General features: G+C 37.4%; 1 protein-coding gene across 1 annotated transcript; it reads left to right on the top strand.

Annotated features, from left to right (window-relative positions):
* Positions 1–343: 343 nt before the first annotated feature.
* Positions 344–2867, top strand: LOC124614207 (probable nucleoporin Nup54). Its single transcript, XM_047142966.1, has one exon. It carries the CDS (start codon positions 979–981, stop codon positions 2620–2622), a length of 1644 nt encoding a protein of 547 aa, XP_046998922.1. The 5' UTR covers positions 344–978; the 3' UTR covers positions 2623–2867.
* The last annotated feature ends 13489 nt before the right edge of the window (positions 2868–16356 follow it).

Raw genomic sequence — 16356 nt, 5'->3', positions numbered from 1 at the left:
ATGGGCGGTCGTGCATACCTGTGTGATACCCATTTTCGTACCCAACATTTTTGGGTCCATTTCTTCTTCGTCATCGTCACTATAACCTCTTCATCTAAAAGCTGCGCAACTAAAGTAGCTCCCGTACGAATATGTTCACTTTTCTGCACCTTGAAAGTCACGTCAGTAGTGTTTCCAACTTCGACGTGGGGTTAAGTTAATATGCATGTAATGGTAGCGGTGGGGAGATGCACGCGTAAGTAATTCATCCATGTAGCGACATGGCGTGATATGTTCTGAATGTGTAATCTTTGATAACATAGTAATGTAACATATCTTTCATACATAGGGTTTGGAATGTTGATATTTAAATTCTGTGTATTGCGGTAATAAATATTGAGTGTGATTATTTCTGTTAATGGTGGGGCATGCTACAGATGAAGTGCGGAGAGCTGATTGACAACGGTCCAGTTTCTTATGAGCTGTAAATATATTTGTTTTCGCGCCCTGTAAAGAAGATCACTGTACTGATTTTTTTCTAATTTATCAGGAACAGATATTAAAATTGTGTGGAAAAAGTTCGCAAACTTAAAGCAGTAATAATTAGATATTCTGGTGGAAACACAAACACACATTGACGACGGACAGTTGAGATTGTCAGTGGGTGCTGCAAAACTGTGACAATAAAGTGTATCGTTAGCGTAGAATATAATATCCGTGACCTATTAGGAACGCTGCACTGGTTTCGTACTGTGACAGTTTTTTGCATTATTTAGCATCCTGATGTGAACTAGAGTTCATTCTCAATAACCGTTAATTGAATTGCGTTTTCCACCACCATTTAGGTTTTGACCATGTCTTTAATATACTTGTCTAATTTCACGGTTACGTAATGTTAACAGGTTGGCTGTAAGGCAAATGTGCGTTGGAAGAGTGGCCAGGAAGTTAAGAATTTGAAGGTGTAGTGATACTTTTATAGCCCTATTTTAAGTTAACATAATGGCATTCAGTTTCGGTAATACTGCAAAATTCCCAACGCAAACGTCTGCACCATCTTTTGGTTTTGGCTCCTCGTTAACGACAGCCGCTAAACCGGCAGCCACAGGTTTCTCCTTTGGTACTCCTAGTTTTGGCCTGGGTACTACAGCAGCCACAACAACAACAGGTTTTGGTTTTGGTGGCCTTGGATCAACACAGAATACTGGATTCAGCTTTGGTGCCACAACCACGACAGCAGCTGGAACTGGTGGATTTGGTACTGGCAGTTTACAGTTTGGTGCTGGATCAGCCGTATCTGGGACAGGAACTGCTCCGACATTTGGTGGATTTGGAACTACCGGCCAACAACAAACTGGATTTGGATCCTTTGGCGCGTTTGGTGCAAAACCGGCGACATCAATAGGAGCATTTGGAAGCACTGGTTTATTTTCTCAACCACAACAGCAGCAGTCATTTTTGCAGCAGCAACAAGCGCCTTTGAAAGGGGAAGAGGCCATTGCAAGGGCTGTGTACTTTGTGCAGATATTTGGTGATGAACGTGATCAAGTACTGGCAAAATTTAACATGCTTCAGGCTTTGTGGGGTTGTGGAAAAGGTTACTATTTACCTGGCCAACCACCTGTAGAATTTACTCCTGCTAACCCTTTGTGTCGATTTAAGGGTATAGCTTACAGTCGCAGAGTAGATCCTGAAGAAGCTCGTGAAGGGCTTGTATTGCTCACGTTTGCAAAGGCAGAGGCAGATGTGCGAGCTGGCCAGTCGCAGCTTGTCCAGATCTTGCAAACTGCATTGGGAGATAGAGCTACGATTCACATCGACAGTATTCGCTCTGTAGGACCTCAGAGAACAACAGTGAGCCTTTATGCTGAAGAAGCACAACAGCAGTTAGGAACAGCAAAACGTCGCTGTGGAGCAGCAGAACTGGCAGCGGGCATACGTCAACATTTGACCCAGCTGGGTGCAGAGTCAGTGCTGCCCCTTACTCTCCTGTTGTCTCCTGAAGTGGAACGATACCTTTCAGAGCCTCCTCCAGGTATTGATGCCCGTCTCTGGAAACAAGCACAGGCTGAAAATCCAGATTCAGCTAATCTCATACCTGTCCCTGTCATTGGGTTTGAAGCACTTGCAGCACGTGCTAAAGCCCAAGAACGTGAGGCAGCTGCACACTTAGCAGCATTAGATCGATCAGCTGCTGAAGTTTCTACTTTGCGTGCAGCATTGGCACGTACAGCTGCTAAGGTTTCTGAGCAACGTCGCCGAGCACTTTCTTTGGAGCATAGAGCACTAGTTGTAGTCGGCAGACAGCAGATCAGACGTAAAGCAGGGCAAGCGCTTGACCCTCGTGAAGAGGCTCTGTTGAGTCGATTGCAGGCACTTCAAGCCCATCTTTCTGCTCCATCTGTTGTTAAAGCTAGACTGAATGAAAGTCTGTCTCAGGTACGCTTGAGGCGAGGAGTTGATGGCACAGCAGGACCAGGAAGTGGTTTACGAAGTTCAGCAATGTTTGGTGATGACTTACGAAAATTTCTGGAAATGGAACAAGATGGCATTGATCGCCTTGTAGAAGTTGTGCGATCTGACTTGAATTCTATGCGTACAATTCAGGAAGGACTTTGCAAACTTTTGCCACAGCAGTACAAATGAGATTTCACTTAATTTTGACAAGAAATGGAAATACGTGTGAGATGTGATCATTGTGTTTATGGTGAGCTTCTACAATGGAGATGTTCCTACAGCATTTGGCTGTTTTGTGAATGATATATTTTCTGTAACTATTTTTTTACTCATTTGTTAAAATTTTATTATTGTCCTATTGGTGTATTTTGAATATAAGACAACTCTCTTGTGCTACATTTATAATTCATTAAATTACTACTGCTTCCAGGTCACAGTATTGCATTTAAAATATTGTGGGTGAATTTTATATGCATGATATGGAATCCATCCTCCATGCCCACGCCCCCTTTTTCTCACACCTCCCTCTCCTGCTTGGCGTACACAGTCATTCAGACATGAAGATGTGACATGTACACATTGCTTTAAAGTAATGCAGAATGGAATGAATCCAAGGGAATTTTTAATGTGTAATAGGAAGAGAAGATGGAATATATTTAGCCAACACCTAGAATTTAGAGCATTGTAAAATGAAAGAAAAAGACCTTAGATTCAGGGTACATATAGGAATACAGAAAAAAATAGTACAGTTGCTTAGGAGCTAAGAAGAGATGATTAAGAGAAAAAGGATTGGTCAAACTGGAAAGTGAAGGGATGCAACATTTCATAAAGCAGGAGTACAAAACTCCATGTTAATGTGGCAAAGTTCCTGCCACAGTCTGATAAGTTGCTAACAGTGTATTCAGTAAATTGGATTACCTTATTATTGAGTATTCACTTGGTGTGTGTTCATTAGTGTGGAGTATGTTTTCCTTTTTAAGCCTTAACCATTGCCACAGGTCAAGAGGCAGCGACTACACTTGATTCGAAGATTTATTGTTTGATGGAATGTACACACAAATTACTATGTTGTTGTGGAGTGAGTTGGACAAAGTTGCAGTGTGTTTATTTAAACGTTCGGTTTTCTAGCTTTTTTTCAAGCTGCCACCTGGTTCTTGATGCATGTTTATCATAAAAATTACTTGTTTATTAAGGGGGGAAAGCCCCGCATGATGAAACCAGAACTTGTAATCGATGATTTTATTATTGTCCATTGCTTTGGGCCCTCATTTGCAAGTATTGACCTATTCCATAACATCACTATTTTTATATTTATGTTGCTTATTCATCAGTTTCTTACATGATAGTTTCAATTTCCTCTCAGTGTGTGATTATTATGTGGAAATTTCGTAAATATGATTTGAAAAGAACACAGTCAAATGTGGAACTGTTCAGAAGATTCTGAAAAAGTTGTATAAAATAAAATAGTACACCTATTGATACACTGAACGGTAGAAATTTACCATCTGCATAAGGGGGACGTTCAGTTCAAATGTTGCAACTGATTTGTTTGCCCTTTGTTTCACTATTGCAGTTGACAAGTAGGCCTGCTTATTGGCCAAAATTGTGAAGAGCTTGTCATTTTCAATATTCACACCACCTCACATTGTCTTAATTGATTTGTAATCTTCAGAATATAAATCTTGTTGTACTGTGTTTGTATCCTGTCCCAGAATGATCTAACACTTGCCATTAGAGTGCTGATTTGAAATATTTATGTCCACTTCTCAAAGACTTTTGTTTATTCATTGAGAAGACTGATTATATTTTTTTTTATTTTCAATTTTTTTTATGCAGATGTACAGATAAAACAGTGAATGTAAAAGAATTTTTTATATAGTTTTAATCTGCTTTGATTGTCCTTTACATTACTCCGTGCTGCTTAAAAAAAAATTGAAATCCATTTTGTAGACAGACTTTTAATTACTCATATGTGAACTTGTCATCTTTCAGTTTGTTTCTGCCTGCCATAAAATATTGAAAGATAGTCTACTGAATAGTATGATTTCCAAAATGTGACTGAACTTTCATGCAATACCTTTGTGTGTTTGTGTTTACATTGGAATAATAAATTAATACAATATATAGCACTAGCATAGGTTGATAAAAATAATTTAAAAAAATTATTACATTTTTTTATATTCTGTGCACCCATTCCTATACATTCATAATTGTGTGAAACTTCTGACAATAAATCTTGTTGTACTGTGTTCGATCTAACAAGTTATGCATACTTTTTTCCTTAATAATTTGTTGTTATTTACTAGTAAAAGTTTATTAAAAACTAAAATCAGTTGATTCTAAACCAGAATATTATTTTGACTATACTGAACTAACTTCGATGCAATAGGAACACATTGTTTTTCATAGACTTCGAAAAATAACAATTTAGAGAATATTTGAAATTGTTGTTGTTAATTGCTTACCATAGAAAAGTAATGTAAGCATATAATACTCACAGATTAGGTCTTAGACCTGTTTTAACTAACCATCTGTTACCTACAGAGCAGTACGAAGACTGATCTGCGATCGTGAGACATATAATCAGTGTTGCCATGTAGGAAAGTAATTTTTTCTTAAAGCAAGCGGAATGTCAAGTGTGGATAGAACAAATTGCATTATTTTGAGTGTGTGAGTAAGAATCAATCACTAATTGTCTCTCTCTATTGTTTTGCTCTTAATTATAAGTGAGCAAATAAGTGGCTCTGGTAGAGTTGTGCAACTAGTTAAAGTGAACCAGTAATAGGTTGGAGATTGATGTACATGTTTGCAGTTGATAACAAAGTAAGTATGGGAACATATGTCAGAGAAAATATGTTTTATCTGTTTGCAAAAAAGTATGGGAACATATGTCAGAGAAAATATGTTTTATCTGTTTGCAAACTGAAGAGCGGGCATCACTCATAATGGAGGAAATGGTGCTTCTCAGAGGAACACAACAATTACTCTGCAGGAATTCGTAAGAAACAGTTCCTTGTATAACAGTGTAGTGCTGTGTGCAGCGATTCATGAAGCTTCTCTTTTTGTGCAGCTCTTGTGTTGGTTATATTATTTACTAATTTTTGTGTTCTGTATAGCGTTAATACATTTAATGAAAAATTAACACACTGTAGCTTGTAGATAAAACCTTTTTTTAGCAGGAATGTGGAACTTGCCTGCTCACTTTTCAGTTAGCCTATACAAAACGTGAAACAATAAATGGCCATTAGCACTGCACACATATGAAATCTATGTCTTAACAATTTCAGATCAAATTATATTATGTGGACACAGGACATTGGGAGAAGGCATGGGGAATTCGGTAAAGAAATAATGATAATGGAAATTCTGAGATGGAGCAGTACATAAAATGATGGAAAGACTGTACCCACATGTAGTGGACTGATGTGTGGCACATAGACACTTGTTACATAATACGGTATTCACACTAGCTTTCAGGCTCACACACTTTGAGTAGCAGACAGACACAACATAAAGACAGCCGTGCATGTGAGCTTGGGGCCAAAAGGCCTCCTTCTAACGTAGAAAAAACACACACTTGAGCAGAGCACAACTCACACACATATGGCCACTGGCCAGACACAGTGGTTCTTTGTGTGAATTGTGCGTGCACGAATTGTTTGTTTTTCTATTTTAGAAAAAGACCTTCTGGCTGAAAGCTTGCACATGTAACAGTCTTTTTGTTGTGCCTGTCTGTGACTCAACGTCTCCCCTATACGGTGAATAGCACACTATTCTTTTCATAATGTTGTCATTATATACCCACATGGGGGGAGGGGAAGCTGTCCACACTGACCCTTCCCTGTCCACAGCATGCACAACACATGCTGCCCCCCCCCCCCCCCCGCTCTCTCTCTCTCTCTCTCTCTCTCTCTCTCTCTCTCTCTCTCTCTCTCCCCCCTCCCCCCCTCCTTCCCCCTCTCCTTCCCCTCCCCCCTACACACACGCACACGCACCCCTTTTGCCTCGTGCAGCCACTGAGTCATCTGTCAAAAGACCTGCCTCACGCTATCCTGCTACTCTCTCTTTGACTCCTGCATCCCTGCAGGTAGTGTGACTACTGTTTTCTGTTACATGAATGTATGAACTGCACATCAATTTGCTTTAGTTAAAGAAAGAGGCTGTTCAAAAGCTAAAGTTTTGAGTATTAAACATGTGATGTTTGGTACATCATCAGTGTAATATCTGACAAATCCAGAATGTAACAGATCTCATTATTCCCTGTATATCATTTTTCTTGGCATGTGTACATTTTGCAAAGTTGCTTTTGGTATCTATACCAAATGAAGTGCAGTGGTTAAAACAGATGTTAGGTTTCCTTAAATTTCTTAAAATGAATTATGCCTTTAAAAAGTGTGCAAAGACAGCAGTCACTTATTCAAAAAGATAGTGAAAATTATCTGTTGTTACCTATGTGAGCTCAGTCCATATCAACTTCAGGTGAGTGAGTGGTTTTCTTTTCTCATTTTTATTCATTGTTCTTGTTGCAGAACTTCCATTGCCTTAACAATTTGATGCATAACTTTTTGTTTGTTATGCTGTCTTAGTTGAATAATGCAAAGGAAAGTAGGTTATTGTCTCATCAGCATTGATTTAATGGGACATGCACTGACTATCTAAGCAGTGATGACAAGATGGGAATTGGCTGTGGCCGTGTTAAATTCGCCCGAAGTGAATTACATAATTTTGCACAGTGTGTGTCAGTATGGCAAGACTAGTATATTTCTGATTTCTCTTAAATAAAACTGCCATCTTAACCATTGTGAGGCTATTTTTGTTTCACACAAGATGCCAGAATTTTAAGTTAGCTTTCACATTTATAGTGACTGACAAGCTACAGTGATTAGGCAATAGAGTAGGATTAAATTCCCATTTTGGTATTTATGTTTAAGTTTTGAAGACAAGAGTGTTGGTGGTGAACTGTTCTGCAATGTGTGAGGAGTAATTTTGTATTTTATAGAAGAAGGGATCGGTTGGTAGGACATGTTCTGAGGCATCAAGGGATCACCAACTTAGTACTGGAGGGCAGCGTGGAGGGTAAAAATCGTAGAGGGAGACCAAGAGATGAATACACTAAGTAGATTCAGAAGGATGTAGGCTGCAGTAGGTACTGGAAGATGAAGAAGCTTGCACAGGATAGAGTAGCATGGGGAGCTGCATCAAACCAGTCTCAGGACTGAAGACCACAACAACAACAACATTGTAGTCTGCAGCAGTTTTGCCTTTTATAAATTTATTTGTGTCATCTGCAGATATTGTATACTTCTCAGACTTGCTGAATGACTTGTGATCATTTATAAATATCAAGAATAACACTGATCTAAAATTGAATCTTGGGACACACTGTAAATAATTTCTTTTCTTTTAGAGTGGTAGGTATACACAATGTTCTCTTCCTGATGTGTGTTTTCTACTGTCTGCCCTCTGATTTTTAGGTATGATGTCACCCATTCACATATCAACCCCCCCTAATTCCTGCATATTCCAATTTTTGTAGCAGTAAGTTGTGGTCTTATCATATCAAAGGCCTTTGTGAGGTCCAGAAATATTGCTGATACATGTTTCTTCTGGTCTGTTGCAGTTTAGTGCTTTGTTTTTAGAATCAAAAATTGCTCTTTCTATTGATTTTTTTTCTGACTCCATGTTGGGTTCTTGGTAAAAAAAAATAAATAAATGAAAATGGAACAGCTGAGAGATTGGTCTGTAGTTGTTTAGTTGTTTTCATTTGTCTTGTCTCCCTTTTTGAAGAGAGGCCTTACCTTCGACATTTTTTCTCGAAAAACACCTTTACATGAGAAGAGTTGCAAAAATGAGTTAGGGGCTTAATTAGTACTAATACACATTTTTTAAATATGTATTCAGGAGCATTGTCTATGCCTGATTGTTTATAGAAAAAATAAGTAAAATTAACAATGTGGGTAAGTTTTAAAATTAACAGCTGTTCAGTTCTGTAATTCCTACTTCAACCCCTCCATACCTCCTTGCAACATTTTGTCTCTCGTGATAGATCAGCACAGGTGTTGAGAAGAACACATGCTAATCATAGCCTCCTCATTTATTCCTTCAGAGCTGATTACTGTTCCACCACCATCAGCGATGACAACTCGCAACAAATGGAATAAAAATTCAAGAAACAATTTGCTACGATCAAGTTTAATACTCACACTACCGCACTCATAGCAGAGTGCTCAGAACACTACTGAACGCTAATTGGGTGTTGGAGAATGCCTGACTTAGGTGCACAGAACAAGCCTAAACTCAAATGCCGTCATCTGTGTCTCCAACTGTAGTCACCATTAATGTAATCTCTCTTTACACCAACCTCCTTCCCTGTCTGCCTGGTGCTGACCAACTCGTAAGATGGCACCCAGGTGAAAGCGAATCTGTGATGTCTGTATACCTCTCATTAATTTTATAGTCACCAGTAACTATTTCACATTTGAGTGACGGACTTACAAACATCAGTGATTTGGCCTTGGAAACTAGGGTGTCCTATTGTGCCAGCCTTTATGTGGATAACTTTCTCAAATTCCACAGATTTTTATCCGCTTGTTTACAATATACTGACAACATTTTACTCTGATTTATTATGGTGCTGGACTTCCTTGAAAATGGTGTCCTTTTAACAAATGAGATTCAAAAATTTTCTTATGTTAAGGATTTGAAGTCTTGGCAAAGTGACAACTTATAAAATGAAGTCCATCTGATTTTTTTTTCTAAATTCTGTGTTACCATGCTCAGTTTTGACCTTCGTCTCAGATATGATATCTTCATACCTCAGAATATCTCAGACACACAAACATGCATCAGTACCTGCAAGTTGGCAGCTGTTCCACTCACAGAGTGAGATTCTCTCTCTCCTATAGGTTTAACATTCATGGCTAATGGTTCTTTGGATATTATTATTATTTCTTTCCTTTCTCAGACATTATGTCTGATTAAAAATGAAAAGTGACGCCGACCTTGATCAAGTGTGACTTCCTTCTAACTGTACGGTATATGTTACATTGCATTTAGGAACTTTCGGGTAATTGAACATGTATCAATAATTACAGATTTCTGTAGTTGTATATATACGTTTGGATGTAGCTGTATTGCGTTGATGTACTGGTGGATATTGTGTGGTATGACTCCTGTAGTTGATAGTATAATTGGTATAATGTCACCTTTATCCTGATGCTACATGTCTTTGACTTCCTCAGCCAGTTGGATGTATTTTTCAATTTTTTCTCCTGTTTTCTTCTGTGTATTTGTTGTATTGGGTATGGATATTTCGATTAGTTGTGTTAATTTCTTCTTTTTATTGGTGAGTATGATGTCAGGTTTGTTATGTGGTGGTGTTTTATCTGTTATAATGGTTCTGTTCCAGTATAATTTGTATTCATCATTCTCCAGTACATTTTGTGGTGCATACTTGTATGTGGGAACGTGTTGTTTTATTAGTTTATGTTGTATGGCAAGTTGTTGATGTATTATTTTTGCTACATTGTCATGTCTTCTGGGGTAGTCTGTATTTGCTAGTATTGTACATCCGCTTGTGATGTGATCTACTGTTTCTATTATTATTATTATTATTATTATTATTATTATTATTATTATTTGTCCAGAGCTTGGACATTCTCGTAGGAGAAAGGAGAGTCCAAATATGGGTATGATTGATGATTACCATGTAATCCACAACATTGCATACGAGTACTTTTGATAAGTTGTTATTGACACAGCTAATTGCCAGAAACTTCCGGATTACCCAACACAGTACCTATTATATTCCTGTGATTTGCAATGTTTTCATTAGGCTTCTTTTCTAGCAAATTCTTCCTGAGTAGGGAAGGTACTAGCAGCCAATGATCTTAGCTTGGACAAAATCACGTGCTTGAAAGAACACTGTTGCAGTAACTTACATCACAATGTTAGAACCTTCTTAGTTCGTGCAGGACAATGAAAGAGCTAGAGGTATTAACAGTGTACAAGCCACCAGCAGTAAATACCTTTTATTTAAGCAGGAGAGAACTAATGAGGCTGGTAGGCTCATTATTTACTGAAAACTAAACATTTTCAATCAGTGCCAATAAAAGACACATGTTGATGTCTTGCTTGGATTATGTCCTATATTTAACTAACCATCAATGATTTAAGGCAATTTATTACAATTTTTATTATTATTAACCCTTTAACTACTCTGGATGTGTTAACACTTGCACCTTTGTACCTGTCCCTGTGTGCTCTGAACATGTTTACGCGTGCCACCCATCCTTCTACCTGGTACTCTGAACACATCTACGCGTAGGCACATTCAGAGTACCAGGTAGAAGGACTGGTGGTGTGAGTTAACATGTTCAGAGCACACAGGGACAGGTACAAAGGCACGCGCGTTAACACATGCAGAGCAGAGAAAGGGTTAAATACAAAATGTCAATGCTTCACCACTCATGACAGGGCAGATTATGCTAGTCTTACAATATCGGGAGACACATAGTTTCCTACCTAATGATTGTATCCCAACAGGTAACCCATCAAACATTCTCAATGCCACTTTCAGAAAACTTTTCAGCGTTATGAATAGTCAATATTTTATGAATATGGAACTTGATTTCGTACTATAGGTTTCCTGGTTTTCTTCCTCACATTTGATGCTGTGCTGACATATTTTCTGAAGGTTTTTCATTAGTTCTGTCTGGATGAAAATGGGACTGCTAAGACATAGTTTCTTAGTTAATATTATCATTATATTTTTCTTCTGGATTAGGACACTATAAATCTGCTGACTAGCTCCATAACTGTTATCCAAAGCTGATATGGTTATCAAAAAGTGCAGAGTTGATAATTAGAAAGAACTATGTTACATCTCTTAATTTTCTTAAATGTATGTGACACAGTAAAGATTCCACATATGTGTAAAACATGTCTCTGTCTGCTGAGCTTCATGTTAATGATTGAACCAAGATGTTATTCAAGCACCCATTCTCTTCTAAACTATGTCTAAATTCCTTTGGGATTTTTTTATTCTATAGAGTATTTCAACTACTGCCATCAAGGAGTACAGAGATTAAGAGTTCTGTGTTTTGTTTGGATGATGATAGCTACAGAAATGAGTTATATGAAATAAACAGTTCTTGAATAACCTAGATGGAAATTATTTATTTGAAGTGCCTAATGATCAGACTTGTACCTGCATTTTGTTTCCTTGTTAATTTTGTGTTCATTTTGCTCTTAGTGCTTTAATTCCATGACCATACTGAACATCTACACTATAAATTATATGAGTAGGGTCTGGCCCAAAGTACATGGTCCAATCATGTTAATGTGACTACTGCTTATGTTATATGATGTCAATGTACTATAACCACTTGCAGACAGCAAGTCACAGCACTAGCAGTGGAGGATACATAAAGCTTGTTGGAGGAACATAGGAAACAGTGCAGTTATTGTGGTAATATGGAAATGGAATGGTTTATCTGATGTCCAAAATATTTATTTATTTATCCATCTATAGACAATAAATATTGTATGGATTTTGTCCAAAAGTGCATGTAAATTTACTGGAAACAATTTGTGCAAAAGGTACATACAAAATTTTACATTAAGTAGCACAAAGAATAATACGTACAAAATTGTATAAAAATATACAAAGAACATACAGGAAGCCCTTATATTCACTACAATTATTCAGTAAGATATTACAACACTCAGCAGCTGTCCATCAGATATACAAATTTAACAGACACTTTAGGGGATGAAGGACAGTTTTTCAGTTTTGCCTTAATGTATGCATTATCAGAATTATTTATTGGCCTAAATAGTCATTTACCGAGTAAAAACATTGTTCAAGTAGAAATTCCTTAAATTCTACTTTAAATGTGTTTTCATCTTCTGACTTTCTGAAGTTGGCTGCCAGTATGTTGTAGATTTTTGTACCAATATGGCTCACATGCCTTTGTGTGTGTGTTCTTTTTGTTCGCTGAGTATGGAGTGCTGTGCTATTTCAAGTATTGTAGTTATGCAAGTCGGCACTTGTCTGAAAATCTGTAAGGTGGGCCATAACATATAAAACACATTTGTATATATATAAGGACAGTATTGTTAGACCTTTAAGCTTGTTGAATAAGGGTCTGCACTGTGTCTGTGGATGACTGTGTCTTATTATTCTGATAGCCCTCTTCTGTAACAGAAAGATTTGTTTTAGACGGCAAGTGGTGGAACTCCAAAATATTATTCTGTATGTTGCAAGAGACTGAAAACAGCTGAAATATGCCATCCTGGCACCCTCTGGAGTACAAACATTTGCAATAATTCTAAGAGCAAAACAAGCTGAGTTAAGTTTCTGCACAAGTTTCATTATGTGATCATTAAAATTAAGATTTTCATCTACATGAATCCCCAACAACAGTTCAAGATTTACATTTTGACATATTTTCCCAAAATGCATTTAGTTTGTTTTATTTGCATTTAATGTCAACTCGTTTGCATTGATCCAAGTGTGGACATTCTTTATTACTTGATCAGCAGTAGTTTGCAACATTTACTTTGGTACACCTATTAACTCACTAGTGTCATCTGTGAATAGTATGGCCTTTGCTGCTCCATCTGAGGTGTGAAAGTCATTTATGTAGACAAGGAACAATCAGGGACCTAGAATACTGCCGTGCATCACTCCTATTTCCAGTCTTTTTTTGCGTCTGATACTAAATTTATTTTGTGTTTGGAGTAATTAGACATCAGTCCTACAATCTGTGTTCTGTTTTGTAGGAATGATTCAAACCACTTTTTTCCTGTCCCATGAATACCTAATGCTTCCAGTTTTTCCAAAAGAATGCCTTAATTGACAAATGCTTTGGAGGGATCTAAATTTATTTCTACTACGCTGTTGTCTTTTTCTAGTTTTTTGATTATTTGATCAGTTAGTGCTGTTTCTGTATTTTTACTTGCCTTGAAGCCATGCCGATTTCTATTTATTAATTTATGAGCATTTAGATATTTGTTGATTCCGTGCTTCATTAATTTTTCTATTATTTTGGAAAATGCTGGAAGGTGAGATATTGGCCGATAGTTTGTTACCTTATGCTTGTCGCCGTTTTTGAATGATGGCTTCACTTTTGACATTTTCATCTTTTCCGGAAACACTCCTTCACTAAATGATGAGTTGGCTGTGTATGCCAATGGCCTTGCGATTTGTGCAGCTGTCATTATTATGATATAAACAGGCACCTCATCTAATCGTGCTGATATTTTAGGTTTCAAGCTTTTTATTGTTTTGAACACTTCATGTTCATCTGTTGGATCTCTCCTCATGCTACAAGCAGATTATGGAAATTCAAGTTTTTCTTGGTTTGTAAATTTCAAGCTTAATGAAGTTGTTGCATTTATGAAATAATTGTCGATGTAATTTGGCAAATCTTGTTTTTTAATATTGACATTTTGTGTGTTTTTGATAATGATATCCTGGTCTTTGCATCTCTTTCCTGTTTCAGTCTTCACAATACCCCATATGGCTTTTGATTTGTTATCAGACTGTCTTATTAAATTGTCATTACTCATTAATATTGCCTTGGCAATTACTTTTTGATACACCCTCTTGTAATTCTTAACATAGTACTTGAACTGTGGATCTGTAGACATCTTAATTTTGAATTTAGTCTCTTTAGAGTTCCATGAGAAATTTTGATGCCAGCTGTGATCCAAGAACTTGGCTTTGTATTGTGATGTGATGTGATTCTTGACAGCACATTTTGAAATATCTCATGAAAGTTGAAGAAAAAGTATTATATGCATCATTCGTATTTGTTAGGGACAGCACTTCTGCCCACTCACTAGTTAGGGTATTTGTAAATTCTACACAGTTTTTAGTGGAAAATTTTCTTTTATACATGAAGTACACTTTTTTTCTTAGTGACACTGAAGGAATTTTGAGGGTAAGAGCATTATGGTTTGATAATCCCAAATCAGTATTTGTTACTTCTACTTCTGTGGATTGTACATTTGAAAATATATTATCTATAAGACTGTTTGTATTATATGTTATTCTTGTGGGTTCGTGTATGAGTGGAAACAGATTGAGACTACATAATAGATTTAGGAATTGATTTTTTAGCCTACTTTCATTCATAAGATTTATGTTGAAATCTCCACAGACGACTACATTGGCTGTTTCAGTAAAAAGAATGTTAAGCAGTGTTTCTAACTGATCAATTAAAAGGACCAAGGGTGGAACCATTTCTGAAGTGCCTAAGCTTATTAACTATTTATGTGTCACTGTGATTAAAACATACTGTGCATGGCAAAATGGCGCTATCCAAAACTGGCACCAAGGCAACTGTGACACACCATGGGCCATACAAGACAGGGGAGAATGGTGGCTGCAGAGTGTTATGCGGGCAAACGGATGTGCAGCTGTTGAGCAACTGAGCACCCAGATGAGCCAAGAGACTACAAACAGTGTCTCCTCAATGATTGTTCAGCAAACATAGGTGCATATGGGGCCTCGCAGCTGGAGCCTGGTTCATGCACCGTTGTTGACTGCTGTTTATCAGTGGTGAAGGCTAAAATTTGCACAGCAGTACCGCAACTTGATGTCCACTGAGTGGTAACAGGTGGCCTTTTCAAATAAATCTCATTCTATGCTCCATTGGACAGATGGCCATTGATGTGCATGGCGTGACAAGTCTGAAAGCAAATGCCCTGTAAGCAGGAGGGAGCATTGTGATCTGGGGAATATTTTCATGGTACTCCCTAGGTGTTTTAATCATTATGGAAGGCACAGTGGATCAACACAAGTATGCGCCTATCCTTGGGGCCATGTTCACCCCTAAATACAGTTTGTATTTCCTCAGCACGATGGCATCTACCAGCAAGCCTATGCAGTACGTCACACAGTTCACAGTGTATGTTCTGATCCCCCCATCCTATAATTACTAATTCAACTAATTATTTAAATACTGTATTTGCTGGTTTTTGGGACATACACTGCGTCCTTTGTCACAGCATACTGAGCAAGCAGCATGGAAAGTTCAGAAATATTGACTGATCAAAATAACTTATACTTGGCTGCTAAAATTCTTCTTCGTTGTTTCTTGTGGTTCCGTCTAGCGGTCTTCTTTCTTGCTTTCCTGGAGAATATTGTCAAAATATTTGGATTTGCAGGAGTTCACAAGTATCAACTCTTCTATCACTTCTAATCAAAACAATGAACATGTTTCAGTTTTTACTTTGTTGATATATTCTTGAAATCATTCCACAAATTTTAAATCACTAGTTTTTTTGGTTCACAGTTTTAAAAAAGATGCTTTTGAGCATTGTTATTTAGACATAACAGGCGACACTTGCCCAACTTTGACCACATGTGGCCACACACGACTTCTCTCGGCAGACTACTCCACAGTATCTAACTTATTTTACCAACTGATAGTCTATAGATTGTTAAATACAAAGGCAACAGCACACAGGTCAAAGATTATTAAATTTCTCCGCGCATACACACCTCTCTGACACCTACATTCACCAAAATAATCAAGACTTTTTTTCATAACAAATATTTACAAAATTTATAAATTAAAAAAGGGTATTGCAAATTGTGTTATAAAACATCTCATACTAGAAATTACACTTGGTACATAGAACATGACGTGTCAGACCTGTTTCAACACACAAGCCCACCAGTCAGAATGTGAGGATGAGAATAACAGGCTGACAGAAACATAAACGGAACTGGTCTGCCTACAATTTTACGTTTTGTACAGTGAAAATAGTATGTTTTAGTTTTCTTCACGAAGGGCTCACTTGACCTCTTGTCCATGGCATTGCTAGTTTCTCCTGCTGCAATTCCTTAGCATGATTAGTTGTGTGGCACATTCCTATATAACTTCATCATCATTACATGTTTCTGGAGAT

This window comes from Schistocerca americana, chromosome 1 (genome assembly GCF_021461395.2).
Source record: "Schistocerca americana isolate TAMUIC-IGC-003095 chromosome 1, iqSchAmer2.1, whole genome shotgun sequence".
Taxonomy (NCBI): Eukaryota; Metazoa; Arthropoda; class Insecta; order Orthoptera; family Acrididae; genus Schistocerca; species Schistocerca americana.
This window is presented reverse-complemented; position numbering and strand designations above follow the sequence as displayed.

What these genes read in the sequence shown, in the direction of transcription:
- LOC124614207 (XM_047142966.1), top strand. Translation starts at nt 979, where the DNA reads ATGGCATTCAGTTTCGGTAATACTGCAAAATTCCCAACGCAAACGTCT.